The following is an 18,646-nucleotide window of genomic DNA, read 5'->3' on the forward strand; positions in this document are numbered from 1 at the left end:
AAATTACCAGTTTTAAAATTTGAAGTATATCAAAGATGTTTTTATGCTCCAATTTAAGTGACAGTGTGCATTTACAACTAAAACAATTATATTGATATACATACAATTATGAAGAAGGCACAATTATTTGAAAGAAAGTTGACATTTTATGCATCATGAAGTGGTGTAAAGAATGCAGGAAGAGAAAAATTACCTAATGATACTAACCCTGAAATAATTTTGTATGATATTTGTTTAACTGATAATGATCTGTTCATAAGCAGCAATTAGGTTGGGCATGTTGATATCAACTAGTCTCCAATTTTAGTCTACCGTCTTGGCCATTTACCTAAAGGAAACACCTCAGAGATGCTAATTAAAAAAGGGACTAAATTAAAATAATTAAATGGCAGAGTTGTTCGAAGATACATTAGTCTGGAGAATCAGGTGGAGTAGGGGGCAGAGGAAAAGAGTAGCCAAGAGGGAGCTCTGAAAGGAGGACTAACTACATGTGAAGAATGAGGATAATTCAGTTCAACATTCTTCTTTCATGTAACTTACGTAAAAACAGGTGTTCTAAAAAGAGTTTAAAGAAAACTTCAAAAACCAACAGCTGGCATAGGTGAAAAGAAGAAAACTTTGTAACTTAATTGCATAGGTACAGTCAAGACTGCAGAGGGGAGATTATTATTATTTTGTGTACAAAATGAACAAATAATCAATTCAAAAACATTTCTGATCAAGAAAAATAGATAAGATGAAAACAAAATGGTAAAAGTTCACCATGAAGGCTTCAGACACACAAAACAGCCATGGAGTCAGAGTCATCACCGCAGTAGCCATTTAACTCACTGATTCCATGCAGTTCTTTGTAGAGCAATTCAATCAGTTCCAATCATCATTAGCCCACATCCTGACAAGTTTATTTCTCTCACCTGCCCATTCAATTTCCTTTTGAATTCATTGACCATCTCAGTTTCCATCACTCTTTTAAGCAATGAATTCCCGATCATTACCACTTGCTGCGTTAAAAAAAGTTAAAGTTCTTCCTCATACGAGCATGTGTGCATTTGTCTTCTGCTGACCTCAAAAAAGAAAAGTTGGTATAGTAGGAAACCAACCAGTTCTTTACCCCTCTCTACAATAATAGAGATGGCCTTAAGCTAAGGGATAGACTTCCTGAACTCATACTGGGTGCTGCTGGGACTGTCAGAATCTCCAGGAAGAAATGTTATGAATACTTGAATTTTTCTGTGGGGCAAATTGGACACCACGGGGATGTGGGTGGTCAGCCTCCAAAAGAATGTACTGACTGCCTTTTCACCAGCTTGGGTGAGAAAATGGGCTTTCCGCTCTTGCTTATTTTCCACCATCCAGCCCAGCCCAGCATATGACGACAGTAAAAGCAGTTTGAGGGCCTTCCATCAGCAATAATTGGTGACTTAAGGGTCAGGTGGGCATCATACCTGTTCTGTATTGTGGGGCTGGTTCAAGATGGACAGAAAGATGATGGGCTAGCCATCTGATATACCTTACATGTTCTTCCACCGAAAACACATGCACCCAGGAGGGTGGCATAAAATCAGGCCCTCAGACTTGCACCATCAGCTAACGAAAACAAATTTTCTTTGTCAACCTTATCTAAACAAGTTATAACCTTGTTAGATTGAGAGACACTTTTATAGAGTTGTACAAGAATAATCCTAGCTTTTTCAACCTAATCATGTAGCCAAGGCGTGGGATTTTCCTACCGCGCTTGCCTTGAAACCGGAAAATCTTGTTAAGCACTAAAATTAAGGCCGACAATTCATATTAGTACTGAGAAAGTGTTGTCTTTTGCCCCATTTGTCCTCCCAGTTGGGTGTAAATGATTCCATTACACTATTATGAAGAGCAGTGGCATTATTCCCAGTGTCTTGGTCAATATTTATCCCTCAACTTTAATTTTAGAGAATTATCTGGTCATATTTGTGGGAGCTATGCACAAGTTGGTTGCTGTGCCATCTACATTACAACAGTGACTGGTCAAAGTGCTAAACCTTTATAAAGATCTGGTTAGGCCAGCGAGTATTGCATGATATTCTGCTCAACACACTTCAGGAAATACATGACTGGAAAGTGGTCATGAAAGTCGTTTTTAAACTGCAACCTTTTCTTTCTTTTCCTTTATTTAATTAATGGAAAAAGCATTGATTCATACCCTCAGCACAGATTCCATGTAGAGTACAATTTGAAGGTCCACAGTCGAGTAGGCTACAAGCTGGGCCAGACCAAAATCCTGTACAGTAACAATCTCCAAGTAAACAATCTCCATGGCCACTGCAATCTGCAGGTACACATTCAGGTTCATGAACACATACAACTGTGGAAACAGCTCGAGGACAGCGCCACATGGGATCATATGAACTGTTGGAGAAAATATTTCTAACATGGAGGTGATCTTAACTAAATGACAGAAATAAATCATTGGTATTTGCATTGCAGTTTAATATAGATATTCATGAATTAATTAAAATAATGTACTTGGACCATTTAATTTAGAAACAGAAGTACATATTTTGTCTGAAGAATTCTTTAAAACACATCAATTCATATACGTTTGTAAAAGCAAAGAATGAAGGAAACTTCACATTTATACTTAAAAGTTTATGACCATTGTCCATCATACAAATATATCTAACGACTTCAAAAATTGCTGTGATGGCAGAAACTTTTCATTTAAAAATTGCATGAAAATCCAGTGTGTTATTAATGCAGCACAACTGTAGTGCTGTGATAAATTTAACTAAAGTAGCAACAATTAATTAGCGTCATGTTGACATTATCCCAGGTTCTGGCTGCTATACTACTGTGCATCATTGTGCAGCTTCCTAAGATTTTCTCAGCCAAAGGCTACTTTGATAAGAAAACCAAGCAATTTTAAAATCTGAAACAAAAGCAAAAACTTTTATCCCAACAGACTCCAGGCCTAATCTACTATTTGCCCAGAATATTCTTTGGTACGTGGCTCTTGAGGCTTGGCTATGGTGGATACTGGGTGAATTGGCATGGAGGGTGCAACACAAGTTGGCATGGAAGGATAATGGGGAATGGAGTAGGGAAAAAGTGTAGTTAAGGTAACTGTGGGAGTCAGTGGGCTTGTATTGGATATTGGTCGAAAGCTTGACTAAGACATTGAGCACTACAGAATGAAGCTTGTTGCTATCTCAAGCCTGTAAGCTGAGATGTAGCTGGGTGGAGGCACATCTCCCACCTGTTGTCTTAAAATTTTGATTATGAAGGTGAATGTGCAGTACAGATTTTTACAGTATCTAATCTGCAACAAAAATTATAGACAATCAATTTTTACAAACAACTATTAATAATTGATTTGAAAGTAGTTAACACACTTGTACAATGTCTAATACTGTTTGATTTTATGATGATACTTTTGGACTCATGGAATGGGGTGATGCCTAATGGTGGCAGCAACAGTAGAGAAAAATTGAGAGAAGGCAAGTGTGATTAATTCCTGTAAAGAAAGGTGGGAAAAATGCTCGTCAGGAGTCCATAAGAACTATCACCATGGGAGAATCAATGATGGATGTGGCAGAAAATACCAAGACAAGAATGAAGGGAGATGGGGCTGTCGTAATATATCATTCAAGATGAAATTGAATGGATAAATGTCAAAGTAGGGAGCGATCAAAGAAGCTGGAGAAAGAGCAGGCCAAAGAGAATGGCCAGATGAGATACCAAGAATGTCTACGTAAGTCACTATTTTCACTAAATTATGAAAAACTTTGAAATATTTGTAGAAAGAGATATACAAAAGTAGGTTCTTTATTTTTAATGTTTAAATTTTGTTTTATCTGAATTGATGCTTTTGCCTGCTAAATATTTGTTCACTGGTGATCTTAAATCCCTGATGTGGAACGCTGCTCTATTTTGTGCAATATGATTGGGATCCATTTGTTAAACTATTTGATTGGCATTTTGACTATGTGGTTTTATACGGATGCTTAAAATTCTGGTACAAGTTGGTTTCTCATTTAACTCTGGATATCACTTTGGCTTTTGTTACTTGCATTTCGAGCTCAGAACTCTGTGGCATCAACACTCTTATCATTTATTCCTGATATCTCAAGATCCCAGAAAAGCTAATGGCCAAATTACTTGAGCCAGTGAAATGTATTCTTCATTACCATCTGAAGGGCAAGAGTATTTCAAGGCTAATTCAGCTAGCTTTATGGCTACTGCTTGGATATTGTTTTTAGCAAAATTCCCAAGATTTTAATTGATCGTGTGGCATGAATTATAATGTCCAAATATTTATGCCAGCAGAATTTAATGGTTGAGATTTCTAAATAAAACAAAACTCAGCTGAGCTACTGTACGTTGTTTAGATTAACTCAATTTTAAAAATAAAAACAGGATTCAGAAAAATTACTTATTAGTTCTCACATAGGCAAAACATCTTAATTATGTAAGATTTCCATTGTAGGCAACTAGATTTACTTGTGGGTAAATTTACATAAGAACATAAGAAATAGGAGCAAGAGTAGGCCATCTAGCCTGCCCTGCCATTCAATAAGATCATGGCTGATCTGCAGTGGATCAGTTCAACTTTTCCGCTTTCTCCCCATAACCCTTAATTCCCTTGTCTATCAGAAATAGAACATAGAACATAGAACACTACAGCACAAACAGGCCCTTAGGCCCACAAGTTGCGCCGATCACATCACCTACCAACCTACAGACCTATCTATAACCCTCAATCTCATTAAACCCCATATACTCATCCAGAAGTCTTTTAAAAGACCCCAGCGAGCTCGCCTCCACCACCACTGACGGCAGCCGATTCCATTCACTCACCACCCTCTGAGTGAAAAACTTACCCCTAACATCACTTCTGAACCTCCCTCCCCGCACCTTAAATCTGTGTCCTCTCGTAGCGACCATTTCAACCCGGGGAAATAGCCTCTGAGAGTCCACCCTATCTATTCCTCTCAACATTTTGTAAACTTCTATCAGGTCGCCTCTCAACCTTCGTCTCTCCAGGGAAAAGAGTCCCAGCTCCCTCAACCTAACTTCATAAGGCATGCCTCCCAGTCCAGGCAACATCCTTGTAAATCTCCTCTGCACCCTTTCAATAGCTTCTACATCTTTCCTATAGTGAGGCGACCAGAACTGCGCACAATACTCCAAATGAGGCCTGACAAGGGTCTTATAAAGTTCCAGCATTACCTCCCGACTCCTAAACTCAATCCCTCGATTAATGAAGGCCAGTACACCATACGCCTTCTTGACCACCTCCTCCACCTGCGAGGCCGATTTAAGAGTCCTGAAGAATCCTGAAGAATTTAAGAGTCCTTAAGAATCTATCTACCTGTGACTTAAATATATTCAACAATGTATATTTATAACGATATATTTACAATGTCCATCTTCTTATAAGAGTCAAACTCCCAAATGAATTTTTAACAAAAACAGCACCTGAAAATTAATTAATCCTGATTACTTCAGTCTTCCCCAATGCAGGGATTTACTCTTAAAAATTAAATGATCAGAGTGCAGGAAATATTTAGTGATTTGCCGGATTATTTTATCTATTTGAGCAATAGAAACTACTGAAAGACAAATGTGAATAAAGTACGTCCATGACCAAATTCAACTAATGTATAACTTAAACATATTTTGCAATGTACATACCAGTGATCTGATGGATAGCTTGCAAGAGATCCATTGAGTGCTAGTGTGGCTGACCCCCCTCCATCCAAATTGATGGCATTAATAACTCCATGGTCCTTTAAAAATTTTGCAACTTCCCAGAGACTCAGCCTGTAATGCAATTTGACCTTTGTTACTTCAAACCAAACCTCTCTTTTACTAGATTGTCCATATTTATAGGAATATCAAAGTATAGCTATTAGCACATTCAGGATTGTTTAGCAATTACTACCCAATCAAAAATTTATAAAAACAGTACATACTTTGTTTTGGCTACATTAGTAACAAATTTTAAATAACCAGTCAAGCTTGTAATGTGCCTTATTTAGATTTAATAGAAATGACATACATTAATATGCATAAAAACAGACCCGTTCTCTGCAAGCAAAAGCCACATATCTAATTATTGCACCTTTCTGAAAGCATTTCTCCATCACAATACCTTGGTCAGAGTTCACTTGCCAACCAATTAGTAAACCTGTATTGCCCTATGATGCAAATTGTTGTAATTGTTTGAAATTTGGCATTCTTGCAAAATTTCTTGTCCTGATGAGTGCAAAATGAAAATCTTTGGCAATGTCTCTCTTTCATGTTCTGAACGACTAAGTAATTGTTTGTAAAATCAATGAAATGCAAGCAAATTGGCAGAAATAAACTGTGGATGCTAACAAAACTGTGTTCTGATTTGTTCAATCATGCACAAAGCATTTGTTTAAAACCAGATCAATATTCAAGCCAAAAAAGTAGAAAATCCAAGCACACATTAAACCAAAATTTTGGGCAAGATTTCTAGGGAGTTTTTTTGGACAGTGTGGACATATGCCTTTTAGTGAATTTCTGACTCTTTCAACTTAACAATTTTCTAATTTGGTCATGTTTGGACATTTCCCATTTTTCTGCAAATTGGTTGCTTCTTTCAAGCATTTGATTGAAATATCTATAGCCAATAGGAAGGGATCCGTGGCTTTTTCATAATACCCCCGCAGCCTGTTGGTAGGTATAAGAGAGATTAGATTTCCCTCCTCAACTAAGATTCGCTGATATCAGAGCTACAGAACTCTGGTCAGTAACCCTCTTCCCTATGCATCACAGATTTGGAAGGTAAATAAAAAGAACATAGAATGCATCCAAAACTTTTTGCAAGGGAGAGGGAAGAAAAAAAATTTCAAAATTTCTTGAAGCCTGGAATCTTAAACAAACAAAACCCATCCTTTAAGAGATGGGTGGAAGGTATTACAAAAGTCAAGCAATAGTGTAATACCTGACAATCTTCTAAAGAAGCCCTGGCAATGAAGGAGATGTCAATACCATTTTCATCCATGCTCATCTTAAAATGTTTATGAAAAGGAGATATGAAAAAATGTTGTCGATTTGGATGTTAAAAATCAAACCTTTGTAATGGAACCAAATGTATCTGCAGTCCACAAGTTTTATTTTGATCTTCAAATGAGTACAGTTACATGCAACATTTGCGCATGTACAGACATTAATACTTCAAAAAGTGAACAAAATTTTTTGAATATTTAGTTAATATATTGACTTAATAAAAATGTAATCAATCATAAAATAATTTTAGTTTTAGGCTAATAATTGTCTTACCCTCTGACATCAGTCTGTCCATCAATGTGTAATAAAACAAGCCTTCCATATTTATCATGTCCTACCGCAGTTCGTGCAGATACCACATTAACAAATCTTTCAAAAGATCCTATTTGAAATAGAAGCCATATTAAAAATATTGCCTTATAATATGTAAATACAAGTTGTTTACAACATAATATACATATCAGTGAAATAGCCAGCAGGGGACATTAGGACAAGTGGTCAAAAGTTGTCATCAAGGTAGGTTTCCAGGAATGCCTTAAAGGAGGGGAAGAAAGTTTAGGGACTAGCTGACTGATGACAACTACCAGCAATAGAGTGAAACAATTAGCCAGAGTTGGAGGAGCAGGGCTCTTCAACAGATGGCATTATGTATTTCTGGATCTATAATTCATAATAGCAAACCCTGTGCATCAGCAGGCTGTTCTGTTGCATGAAATAAATCAGTTAAATGGTCACAAAGTGCACCTCAAGCAAGGAAATAGCTAAGAACCAAGACCCAATTACTCAGTCCCTGAAAAACCATAGCATTCTTACCATTGCTCTAGCTGAGATAAGCTAACTCAATACCATGGAATTAAACATGAGGCCCTCCTGACCTGTATTATTCTGCAACTTGCTGAGCTATTAGAGGAGCTTGTTAATTAAATTCAATTAACTATAAAAATTTACTGGAATATTTTGTGTTAATAGATTAGGATTATTACAGTGGGTTACATTTCCACCCATGCTCTTCCCATATTCTGATCACAGCAATACTGGCTTAGAGTTGGGCAAGATCAAGCAACCTGTATCAGCAACTGCTGTTGAAGTAGCTCTATGATGAGAAAAAGGGAGATAGAAAGAGGAAATTAAAGAAAATTCCCTGAAAAAAATAAATTTAATGCAGCTCAGTACGTAAGGAAGTTATGGTTGAAAGAAATTATAAGTTTCAACGATACAATGTACTTGTATTCCATTTAATAACATTACCAGTCAATAAAAAAATGCACTGAAAAGTTTAAGTGGCTTACAGGTTAAAATGAATCGAAGATATCAAATGTTACTGTTAAAAAGGTTCATTAATGTGTATGTTAACCATTGTACTCAATTTTCAAATATTGAAACATTAGTTACAATGGCATGTGCTGTCAGAGCACATATTTTATATTCTGAAAGTGTGCCAAAAATAACTGCCTTGTTCAACTGATGCAACAGGAAAGTTTGTGGGTATATATACTGATTTTGATACAGCATGGACAAAATACAACTTGCATTCATGTGGCAGGTCACACGTGCTGCAAGACTGTGATCTGCAATGAAGAAAGGGATAATAAACAAAGAAAAAGGAGATTTAATTTAGGAAAACAGGGCTGATGACATGAGTAAAGCGAAAAGTTTTAAAAAACTCCTACTCTACTATTCTCTTCCTTTTGGAATTGCTGAGCAGTATTAATAAAGAAGTTAGATTAGAACCTAAATGTAATCTAAATACTCTGCTTCCATTGCAATAAAACTGGATATACTGAAGCTAATTGCTGGAAGTCAATTTGGAGAACTATTGTAGTATTAGAAATGCCTAAAGAATGTGAGGAAAACTAACTTAGGGAAGGACATGTGACAAAATCAGAGTAGCCATAGTGCAAGTGCAAAGTGAAATAAATTCAGAAAAGTGAATTACAGAAGGCAAAAGAGAAAATGCTGGCAAATCTCAGCAGGTCTGGCAGCATCTACAAAGAGCAGAAAACAGCTGAGGTTTTGAGTCCAGATGACCCTTTGTCAAAGCTGGTTTAAAGAATGTGTTCATAGAGGAAAGATATTCCCTTATTCTTCTAATTAAGGTGGTAAACCAGTAAAGATATTGAGGGTACTAGAGCACGTCAGTCACTTATTTGATATAATTTTTCTTCCAGAGGGGTTACTGAAGGAAAAATATTAATTGGAGGTATCCATGGATATTATAAACCAGCTTGATTACATAGAGTTGGATTTAAAGAATGATTCAGTAAATAGAAGCTATAGTTGGATTCTTGCATAAAATGGCTAAAATAATAGGAAGAGAAGGTAAAAATCTCACCAAAAAAGGCAGTCTATGGTCTCTGGCAAGAAAACCCGCATTTTTCTCTCTGGAGAAACTGGCTGGTTTTCAGCAAAAATAAACTAAAATTCAAGGGGACACATTGTAGAAATGACATAGAACATAGAACACTACAGCACAAACAGGCCCTTCGGCCCACAAGTTGCGCTGATCATATCCATACCTACCAGGCCTATCTATAACTCTCAATCCAATTAAATCCCATGTACTCATCCAGAAGTCTCCTAAAAGACCCCAGCAAGTTCACCTCTACCACCATCGACGGCAGCCGATTCCACTCACTCACCACCCTCTGAATGAAAAACGTACCCCTGACATGTCCTCTGTATCTGCTCCCCAGCACCTTAAACCTGTGTCCTCTTGTAGCAACCATTTCAGCCCTGGAAAATAGCCTCCGAGAATCCACCCTATCTATATCTCTCAACATCTTATAAACCTCTATCAGGTTGCCTCTCAATCTTCGTCTCTCCAGGGAGAGGAGACCTTGCTCCCTCAACCTATCTTCATAAGGCATGTCTCCCAATCCAGGCAACATCCTTGTAAATCTCCTCTGCACCCTCTCAATAGCTTCCACATCTTAATTGTAGTGAGGCGACCAGAACTGCGCACAGTACTCCAAGTGGGGTCTGACAAGGGTTTTATAAAGTTGCAGCATTACCTCCCAACTCAAACTCAATCCCTCGATTAATGAAGGCTAGCACAGCATACGCCTTCTTGACCACATCCTCCACCTGCAAGGCCGATTTAAGAGTCCTATGGACCCGGACCCCAAGGTCCTTCTGCTCCTCGACACTGCTAAGAGTCCTACCCTTGATATTGTACTCCTTCATCCCATTGGACTTGTCGAAATGGACCACTACACATTTATCCGTGTTGAAGTCCATCTGCCACTTCTCCGCCCAGTCTTGCATCCTATCTATGTCACGCTGAAACTTCTGACATCCCTTCAGACTACCCACAACACCATCAACCTTCATGTTGTCAGCAAACTTAATAGCCCATCCCTCCACTTCCTCATCCAAGTCATTTATGAAAATGACAAACAGCAAGGGTCCTAGAACAGATCCCTGGGGCACTCCACTGGTGACCGACCGCCATGCAGAAAAAGGCCCATCCACAACCACTCTCTACCTTTTGCAGGCAAGCCAGTTCTGGATACACAAGGCAACAGCCCCTTGGATCCCATGCCCTCTCACCTTTTCAAGAAGTTTTGCATGGGGGAACCTTATCAAACGCCTTGCTGAAGTTCATGTAAACCACATCCACCGCTCTTCCTTCACCAATGTGTTCAATCACATTTTCAAAGAAAATGACCTGGCCGGCTTAAAAATATTAGTCTCACTGAAGGTATTGGAAGAAAAAGTGGATATGAAAGAAACTGAGATGCTATAGATAGAACATCTTGAGTTGTTTTCTGACTACATACTGGCTAGATCTCAAGTACATAAAATTAGATAGGAAGAATATATGAAAAGGGGAGATGAAATAGAAATTCAGTTATCTCACGACTTTTGAAAACCTGAGCAAAAAGGGAGGAAACCCATCATCTTTAGTAGAAATGCAACAGGCTGGTCCTAAGTGGAGAGAACTGCATCAAACAGCCTACCCAGAGACTGAATTGGAACCAATACCTGAATGTTACTATTTTAAAGACAAAGTTCTAATAAAAAATTGGAGATCACCACAAATACCAGCAGATAAGGAGTGGGCATCAGGTGGCAGTTCCATTTGAATATCATAACAGAATTATGAGTGGCTCACGCAATTCTAGATCACTTGGGTATTAGGAAAGCATAGGCTAAAATACTGAAATGTTTTATTGTCCAGGATTGCATAAAGACTGTGGTTAAAATCTGCCAGACACGTCAGGTAATGGAGAAACCCCAATCACGAATTAAACCTGTACCTTGAATTCCGATAAAACCTTTTGAACAACTGTTTAGCATGATCTTAAAAGACTATGCAGAATCCCTGCCTAAAACCAGAAGTGTTCATCAATATCATTTAATAATTATGGATGTATCAACAAGATTTCCTGTGGAATATTTCCATCAAAATGATAGTTCAATTTTTGAAAGAAAGATATGGATCACCTAAGGAAATACAATCAGATCTAGCCTCAAATTTTTTGTCAAATATTCAAAGAAATAATGAATAGTTCAGAAATAAAACAATTTAGGTCGTCAGCTCATTGTGCATAATCACAAGGTACATTAGAAGGATGGCATCAAATTTTAATGACCATTATTAAAGGCAATTGTCAAGAATGTCCCTAATGACATTCCTGACCAAGAATTCTACTCTTACTTTTTCCCATTAGGGATGCCCCTCATGAATCACAGGATTTACTCCTCTTATGCCAATATTTGGGAGACCCATTATATTAGTTAAGGGAAAATTTATAAATCAAAGCTCAGAGACAGCATTTTGGATCTGTATGTCAAATTTCGAGGAGAGATTAACCAAAGAGTGGAGTTGGAAAAACAGCATTTGAAAATTACTCAACAATAATAGTTAGGCTGATGTTTATACAGATCATAATCCTTGAATCTTTTTAAGCGAAGTTTATACCAGAAATCAGACTACTTTGTTGGGAGTTTAAAGCTACAAATGTATAATTTCATAATTAAACAGACAACATTATAGCAGATACTTTATCAAGATGTGGTAGAACATGAATGTCTTGATCAGAATGGACTTGTGTGAAATATAATTTTTATTGAAAAATAATTTATTTTGCATATTTGATATAAAACATTGTTACTGCTACAGTAAAGTCTGTAGTGGATAAGTAGAAATAATGATAAGGGGGACTATTTAACAGAAAATGAAATGTCCCTTAAAGATGCCTTTCCATTTTCTTTCCCGCAGGGAGAAAATACATTGTTAATGCACTTTTACAACCCGTGAAGTTAAAAAGATGGGTTTAAAGGGGTTGACAATTCAGTTAAAAAGGGGGAGGTGAAATAGGAAAGCTCTACTTTTGCTTAGTGACAGTGACCATAGATTAAAAAAACAGGAATGGGGGCCTGGTTCAGTGTGCATCAGAGAGAAGCCAGGGATATTTAAATTTTCACAACATAAAAAAATTACAGGCTATTGGGGACAGTAGTTGACTGAATGGTCAGCTTCAGGACTCAGTAAACTGATCAGTTTAACAGAAGCAAAACTGGAAGGCAGAGTTTAGGGAACCTGTTGCTCTACAGTTGAGAGAACTGACTTTAGAGTGTGGTTTTTGGATGCATCAGGGAGATACATGGGTTTGGGGAGAAGCACCAAGTGAACACTTAGGAATTCACCAGAAGTAAATGGTTTGAGACTGTGCCTTTGTGTCAAGTCAGTGACAACTCTTCACTTTTTTTTTCCCCTAAACGTATTGTTGGGGTAAAGAATGAGTGGAAATTTGAATTATTTTGTGTTTCGATCGAGAGCTTTCAACTTTTAAACTGGTGTAATAATGTTCATTTTTGTTTTAATAATATATTATATTTTATATTAAAAGTTCATTAGCAGGCTCCTGTGAATTTGTTCACTTAATGTTCTCCACATTTCTAAAAAAACACGATCTATCAAGCCAAGCTTTACTCAGGGAGCGGAACTGTCCAGTATTATCAGTTAGCATCATAACACACAGCCAAAAACTCCTCTGCTAGCATCAGTAACCATTATCTACAGCAAATCAGCAGAACACACTTTTAGAAGTGAGCAGTTTATTAAAGTGAAGAAACCTTATTACCGAAACTTGGTCAGTCATAAAAATTACACAAAATGTAACTACAGCAATTCAGTGCTTAAAACATTAATAATCCCTATATATTATACACACTGACCCTGAAGACTTTGTATGCTTTAAATCTCATAGCAGAGAAAAAAAAACAATAAAGATTTCAATTAAATTTCTTCTGTGATTTCAGTGTTGATATTACTGAGAGAATTGCTGCCTGGTTTGTAAAACAAAGTGATGTGAAAGCTGTTTTTGAAATAACTGGCAATTTTCATGTTTAATACCAAATGCTGCTTGATCAACAGCAGCAAACATGTTTGTTACAACCCAAGCTAGAATACATTCTCAAGAACATACAATTGTTTTAAACATAAACAATTAACACTGCTCTAAAACATTTAGATATGAGAATTAAATGCAATATCATTGAAATGCTTGCAGCAAACAGAAAAAAAAGGTTACATATAATTTGTGATTCTTTGCATTTGGAGCAATACAAAGGAATTCTAATTTCACAACATTTTAAAATACTTTCACAGTCTTGTTAAAGCCACAAGTTTTAGTTCATGTACCTGTTTCCTGTGTCTTTGAACACTCAGCTGATTGGCTCTCGTTAATGTATATTGTGCCATTTCGCAGGAGCCATATTACGCCACTCACTAGTTGAACAAAGGGGTTTTCTTTATCCACGACATCCTCTTCTGACAGATATCTGTTAATATTTAAGAATTATAATCACTTCTAATACAGTAGATTTCTAATATAGTACATGACATCTACAAAATATATTTTATTTGGGCGTATGGTGTACTGGCCTTCATAATTAAGGGATTGAGTTTAGGAGTCGGGAGGTAATGCTGCAACTTTACAAGACCCTTGTCAGACCCCACTTGGAGTACTGTGTGCAGTTCTGGTCGCCTCACTACAGGAAGGATGTGGAAGCTATTGAGAGGGTGCAGAGGAGATTTACAAGGATGTTGCCTGGATTGGGAGGCATGCCTTATGAAGATAGGTTGAGGGAGCTAGGTCTCTTCTCCCTGGAGAGAAGGAGGTTGAGAGGCGACCTGAGAGGTTTATAAAATGTTGAGAGGAATAGATAGGGTGGATTCTCGGAGGATATTTCCCAGGGCTGAAATGGTTGCTACGAGAGGACACAAGTTTAAGGTGCTGGGAAGCAAGTACAGAGGAGATGTTAGGGGAAAGTTTTTCACTCAGAGGGTGGTGAGTGAGTGGAATCGGCTGCCGGTGGTGGTGGAGGCAAACTCGCTGGGGTCTTTTAAAAGACTTCTGGATGAGTATATGGGATCTAATGGCATGGGGAGTTATAGATAGTTCCATGGCTTGGAAGGCATAGATGTGATCGGCGCAACTTGTGGGCCGAAGGGCCTGTTTGTGCTGTAGTGTTCTAAGACATTAGGACAAAAGGTTACTGTAAATATCATGAAGATAGTAGCAGGTAAAATTAACTGATACTAGCCTTTTAAGATAACATATAGTTATGCAGTTGTGGGATCCTGCAGAATGAAGTCTTATCAATGAAGGTTTTCAATATAGTACTGTGGGAATGCTGCACTGTTGGAGGTGCTGTAAAGATCTCAGGGCACTATTTCAAAAAGAAGTGTCTTGAAAAATAATTATTCCTCAATCAAAATCACAGCAAACAAATTATCTCATTGCTGCTTGTAGCTGTGTACTCTGTGCAAGATGGCTGCAACATTTTTTTTTACACACAGCAGTGACTACACTTCTTTGGTCCTGTAAAGTATCATATAAATGAAAATCTTTGTGAAGAAACTGCATTGAAAAAAGCTTCAGGCTGTAACATTTATTTTGGCATTATGCATAATAAGTTATTCATAGCAATGACAAACTACTGTAAAATGAACATACAAATTAGGAATAGGAATAAGTCAATCAGCCCCTAACTCATGGCTGATCTGATCATAATGGATTGGATTTTGCAGAAATAACAGACAGACTAATAACCCTCACTGTTCAAAGGGTCATCGGACAGCAACACTTAGCAACCACACAGGCACAATTAACATGAATACCGGGGAGTTTCTGTCAGGGTTGTCTTGCTCCTCTAGAGATTGTGCTAAATTGGTATTTGTAGATAAATCTATATGAAGTTTGAATATTGCTGAAAAAAAGAGACACGTTGCCGAAGCTTTTCAACTTGCATTTTTCAGAACAAATGCAAGAATACCAAATTTCAGACAGAACAATCTCAACAATTTATACCACAAAAGAAAAGAGTGCTGATTCGTTGGCATGTCAACTGATTGCCCGAGGCATCATCATGGAAAAAACAACGTGAAACTATCAGCTCTCCTCATTTTAAGGAAATTTTAAAAAAAGATCTGTTCCGAGGCCAAGTGGCTGAAACAACATTTTGTCCTGCCCCTTCAGGGTTGGTGCAACAATAAAATATGCAGGAGGGTCCACCTTCTCCAAGAGACTTCAGGGAATTGGATGTACAGATCCAGGGCAAAAAGCATCTGGCTGCATGTGAAATTTCGGTTCTTGTAACTTGACTGAACTCGTCAGAGAAAGTAAAATTTTAAAATGGTGCCGTGTTTTAATTATGTGTAAATAAACACAGTGGTACTGAAAAATATACCTTTAAATGTGGAGGCTTGTTCCTTCAGAATGTGTTGGGGGAATTCTTTTTAGAACTATATTTTTACTTCGATTTTCTTTCACTCTGATATAAAATTCTGAAGGGGTTTGGCAGAGGGACTAACTCCAATTGGTTATTCTAGAACACAGAAGCAGTCTCAGAATAAGGAACTGATCATTTTGGACTGAAACAAGAAGAAACTTCACTTAACGAGAAGTGGATGCTCCATCATTGAGTATATTTAAGGCCGAGATAAACCTTTGGGGCGGAATATTACCATCCCGCCTGCTAACGGGCAAGTGACAGACCAGGAAATGGTCTGTTGACCTCAAGCGGGATTTTCCGACCTAGGGACAAGCGCAGCCAGAAAATCCCACCCTTGATCTCAGGGAATCAAGGAATATGGTGAGCAGGTGGGAAAGTGAAGTTAATCAACCATGATTATATTGAAGGTGAAGCAGGCATGAGGAGTCAAATGGTCTATTCCTGCTTCTATTAATGTTCTAATGATTGGGGAGTTTGCCTCTAGATAAGCAGCTGCCTGCAAACACCAATTCTTTAAGAAGAGGAGGAGGGGTTATTAACATCAATTTTTTTTGTGAAAGCTGAAATAATACTAATTTGAAGTCTTAAAATCACGATACAAATCTTATTTGAACGTAATATTCAAAATCAATCATGAAATATTAATTACACGTTGCATCTGTGACATGGAGGCATGTTAGATGCTGTAGCTGCCAGGTCTCCAATAGTGTAACATAGAAACTAGAAGGAGTAGGCCATTTGGTCCTTTGAGCCTGCTTCTCCATTCATTATCATGGCTGATCATCAAATTCAATATCCTGAGCCCCCTTGATCCCCAAAAGCGATATCTAATTCCTTCTTAAAATCAGACAATGTTTTGGCCTCAACTACTTAGTGATAGTGAATTCCACAGATTGACCACTCTCTGGGTGAATAAATTTCTCCTCACCTTGGTTCTAGAAGCTTTACCCTTATTCTCAAACTGTGACCCCTAGTTCCGAATTCCCCCACCATTGGGAACAATTAACACTGTCAGAATTTTTTAAGTTTGAGATCCCCTCTCACTCGTCTAAATTCCTATGAATATAATCCTAACTGATTTGGTCTCTCCTCATATGACAGACTTACCATTTACAACTGTATATTAATCTAATACAGGAAGACTTACCTGTAAGGCAGTTGAAATGAGACAAATGTGAGCTAATTACTTTTAGTAAATCATACCACATTCAGCCTGTGTAATGGAAACTATTGGCAGAATATAGCTGGAGTATTATTTGACTTGAAATGTATTTTAGAATTTGGCATATTTTTAATATTAAAATGTCAATGAAATGTCAGTATGAATTATAGTTGGTGTACTTTTGGCACTTAATTCAAACACTTGATCACAAAAAAACCTCAATTTAATTAACACTTTCATAAACTCCATAATCAACTGCAAATTGACTTTGAAATCAAATCCCAGATGAAATTCAACAAATTCTATACTATTTAAAATTAATTCTCAGTTTCCAAAAGCTAAAATCTCATCTGTAGCGAGGAGTTCAACACTGTAACGTTTTAAAAGAATTGATTGAGATGTCAGCCTTAAATCTGGGTGAGAGTACCTAAAAAAGATACACATTTGTGTTGCAAGAGTTAGAAGAGAAACACTGGTTGATGAAACATCTCGGTGTTCTCCCTGATTGCTAGTGACCAAAGCACAAGCATTAGTTCTTGCCCTTTTTTTTAGGGGAGATCAGCTAACTGACTGCTTGATTGGAGAATGGGAGTTGAGGTGTGTGTGTGTGGGAGGGTGGCGGCAGTGATGGGAATCTGAAGGATATGATCAAGCAGTCCAAAGCTGCAGATACTAGGCTTTGATAAAATATACAGTAATATTAAAACATATGTAATTTTTAAATTCTTTGATGGGACATTCATGTCATTAACACCAGAATTTTATGTCCATCTCTAACTGTCCTCAAATTGGAGGTGATGTGTGATCTCCTTCATCCTCTGCAGTTTGTGGTGTAAGTGCACCATCAGTACTGACAAGGAGGGAGCTCCAGGCTTTTGATCCAGCAACAATGAAGAAACAGTGATATAATTTCAAGTCAGGATGATATGTGGCTTGGAGGGGAATATGTAGGTAGTGTTCAAATGTCTGCCCTCGTCTTTCTAGGCTGCAGATATTGCAGGTTTGGCAAATGCTGCCAAGGAAGTTGATCAGTTGCTGCAGTATATCTTGTATCTGCGACATATTGCTGTCATTGTACAGTGGCAGTGAAGTGTAAATCAATGAAGCGAGTGGCTTTGTCTTGGATGGTGCGGAGATTCGAGTGCTTTTGGAACCACATTCAAGTTAAGCAACTGTCCCAATATAAATAATATTCTTCAAGATGATCTTTGTAACTGAGGGATTATAAATTTTCATAATTAGTTATTAAATTGTCATTCCACAACAGAACATTTATTCACCAAATGTACACAAAGCCAAAAGCAATTTGCTTCCTGAGTAAAATGTTCATTTTTCCTGAGATTATGACCTATTAACCAAGTTTTCACCTGGTTGTAAGAAGTACAAATTCAGCTAAAAATACAAAGTAGCTGCATCATTAAAGTTACCCCACCTCATAATATAATTTTCTCATCAGGATCACTCGTGATCAGATGAAGTGGACATCTAGTACACACGAACATTCGGGAATAGGCCATTCAGCCTATCACACCTTCTCCACGATTTAATAAGATCACAGCTGATTTGACAGTAACCTCAAGTCTGCATCCCACCTACCCCCAATTACCTAGTCCATAGTGAGAAATACTTGTCTGCTCAGTACAGCTAGCATCACAGGTGGTTTGGCGCTAGGGTGCAGTCTGGCCAACCCGGTGGGGCACAGGCTTGGATGAAACCAAAAGAGAA

The 18,646-nt window shown here is 37.7% G+C and overlaps 1 protein-coding gene across 2 annotated transcripts in view; it reads right to left on the reverse strand.

The window, feature by feature from the left end:
- Positions 1-18,646, reverse strand: part of nagpa (N-acetylglucosamine-1-phosphodiester alpha-N-acetylglucosaminidase) — a 62,200-nt gene that overhangs the window by 24,129 nt on the left and 19,425 nt on the right. For both annotated transcript variants that reach the window (XM_080194440.1, XM_080194442.1), the window contains 4 exons: positions 13,664-13,803; positions 7,288-7,396; positions 5,671-5,799; positions 2,180-2,385 (listed from right to left, as the gene is read on the reverse strand). In XM_080194440.1, the coding sequence (XP_080050566.1) occupies positions 2,180-2,385; positions 5,671-5,799; positions 7,288-7,396; positions 13,664-13,803 (584 nt within the window). The remainder of the gene's footprint in view (positions 1-2,179; positions 2,386-5,670; positions 5,800-7,287; positions 7,397-13,663; positions 13,804-18,646) is intronic.

This window comes from Carcharhinus amblyrhynchos, chromosome 8, assembly GCF_965287045.1.
Source record: "Carcharhinus amblyrhynchos chromosome 8, sCarAmb.v2.hapA, whole genome shotgun sequence".
In the NCBI taxonomy this organism is placed as follows: Eukaryota; Metazoa; Chordata; class Chondrichthyes; order Carcharhiniformes; family Carcharhinidae; genus Carcharhinus; species Carcharhinus amblyrhynchos.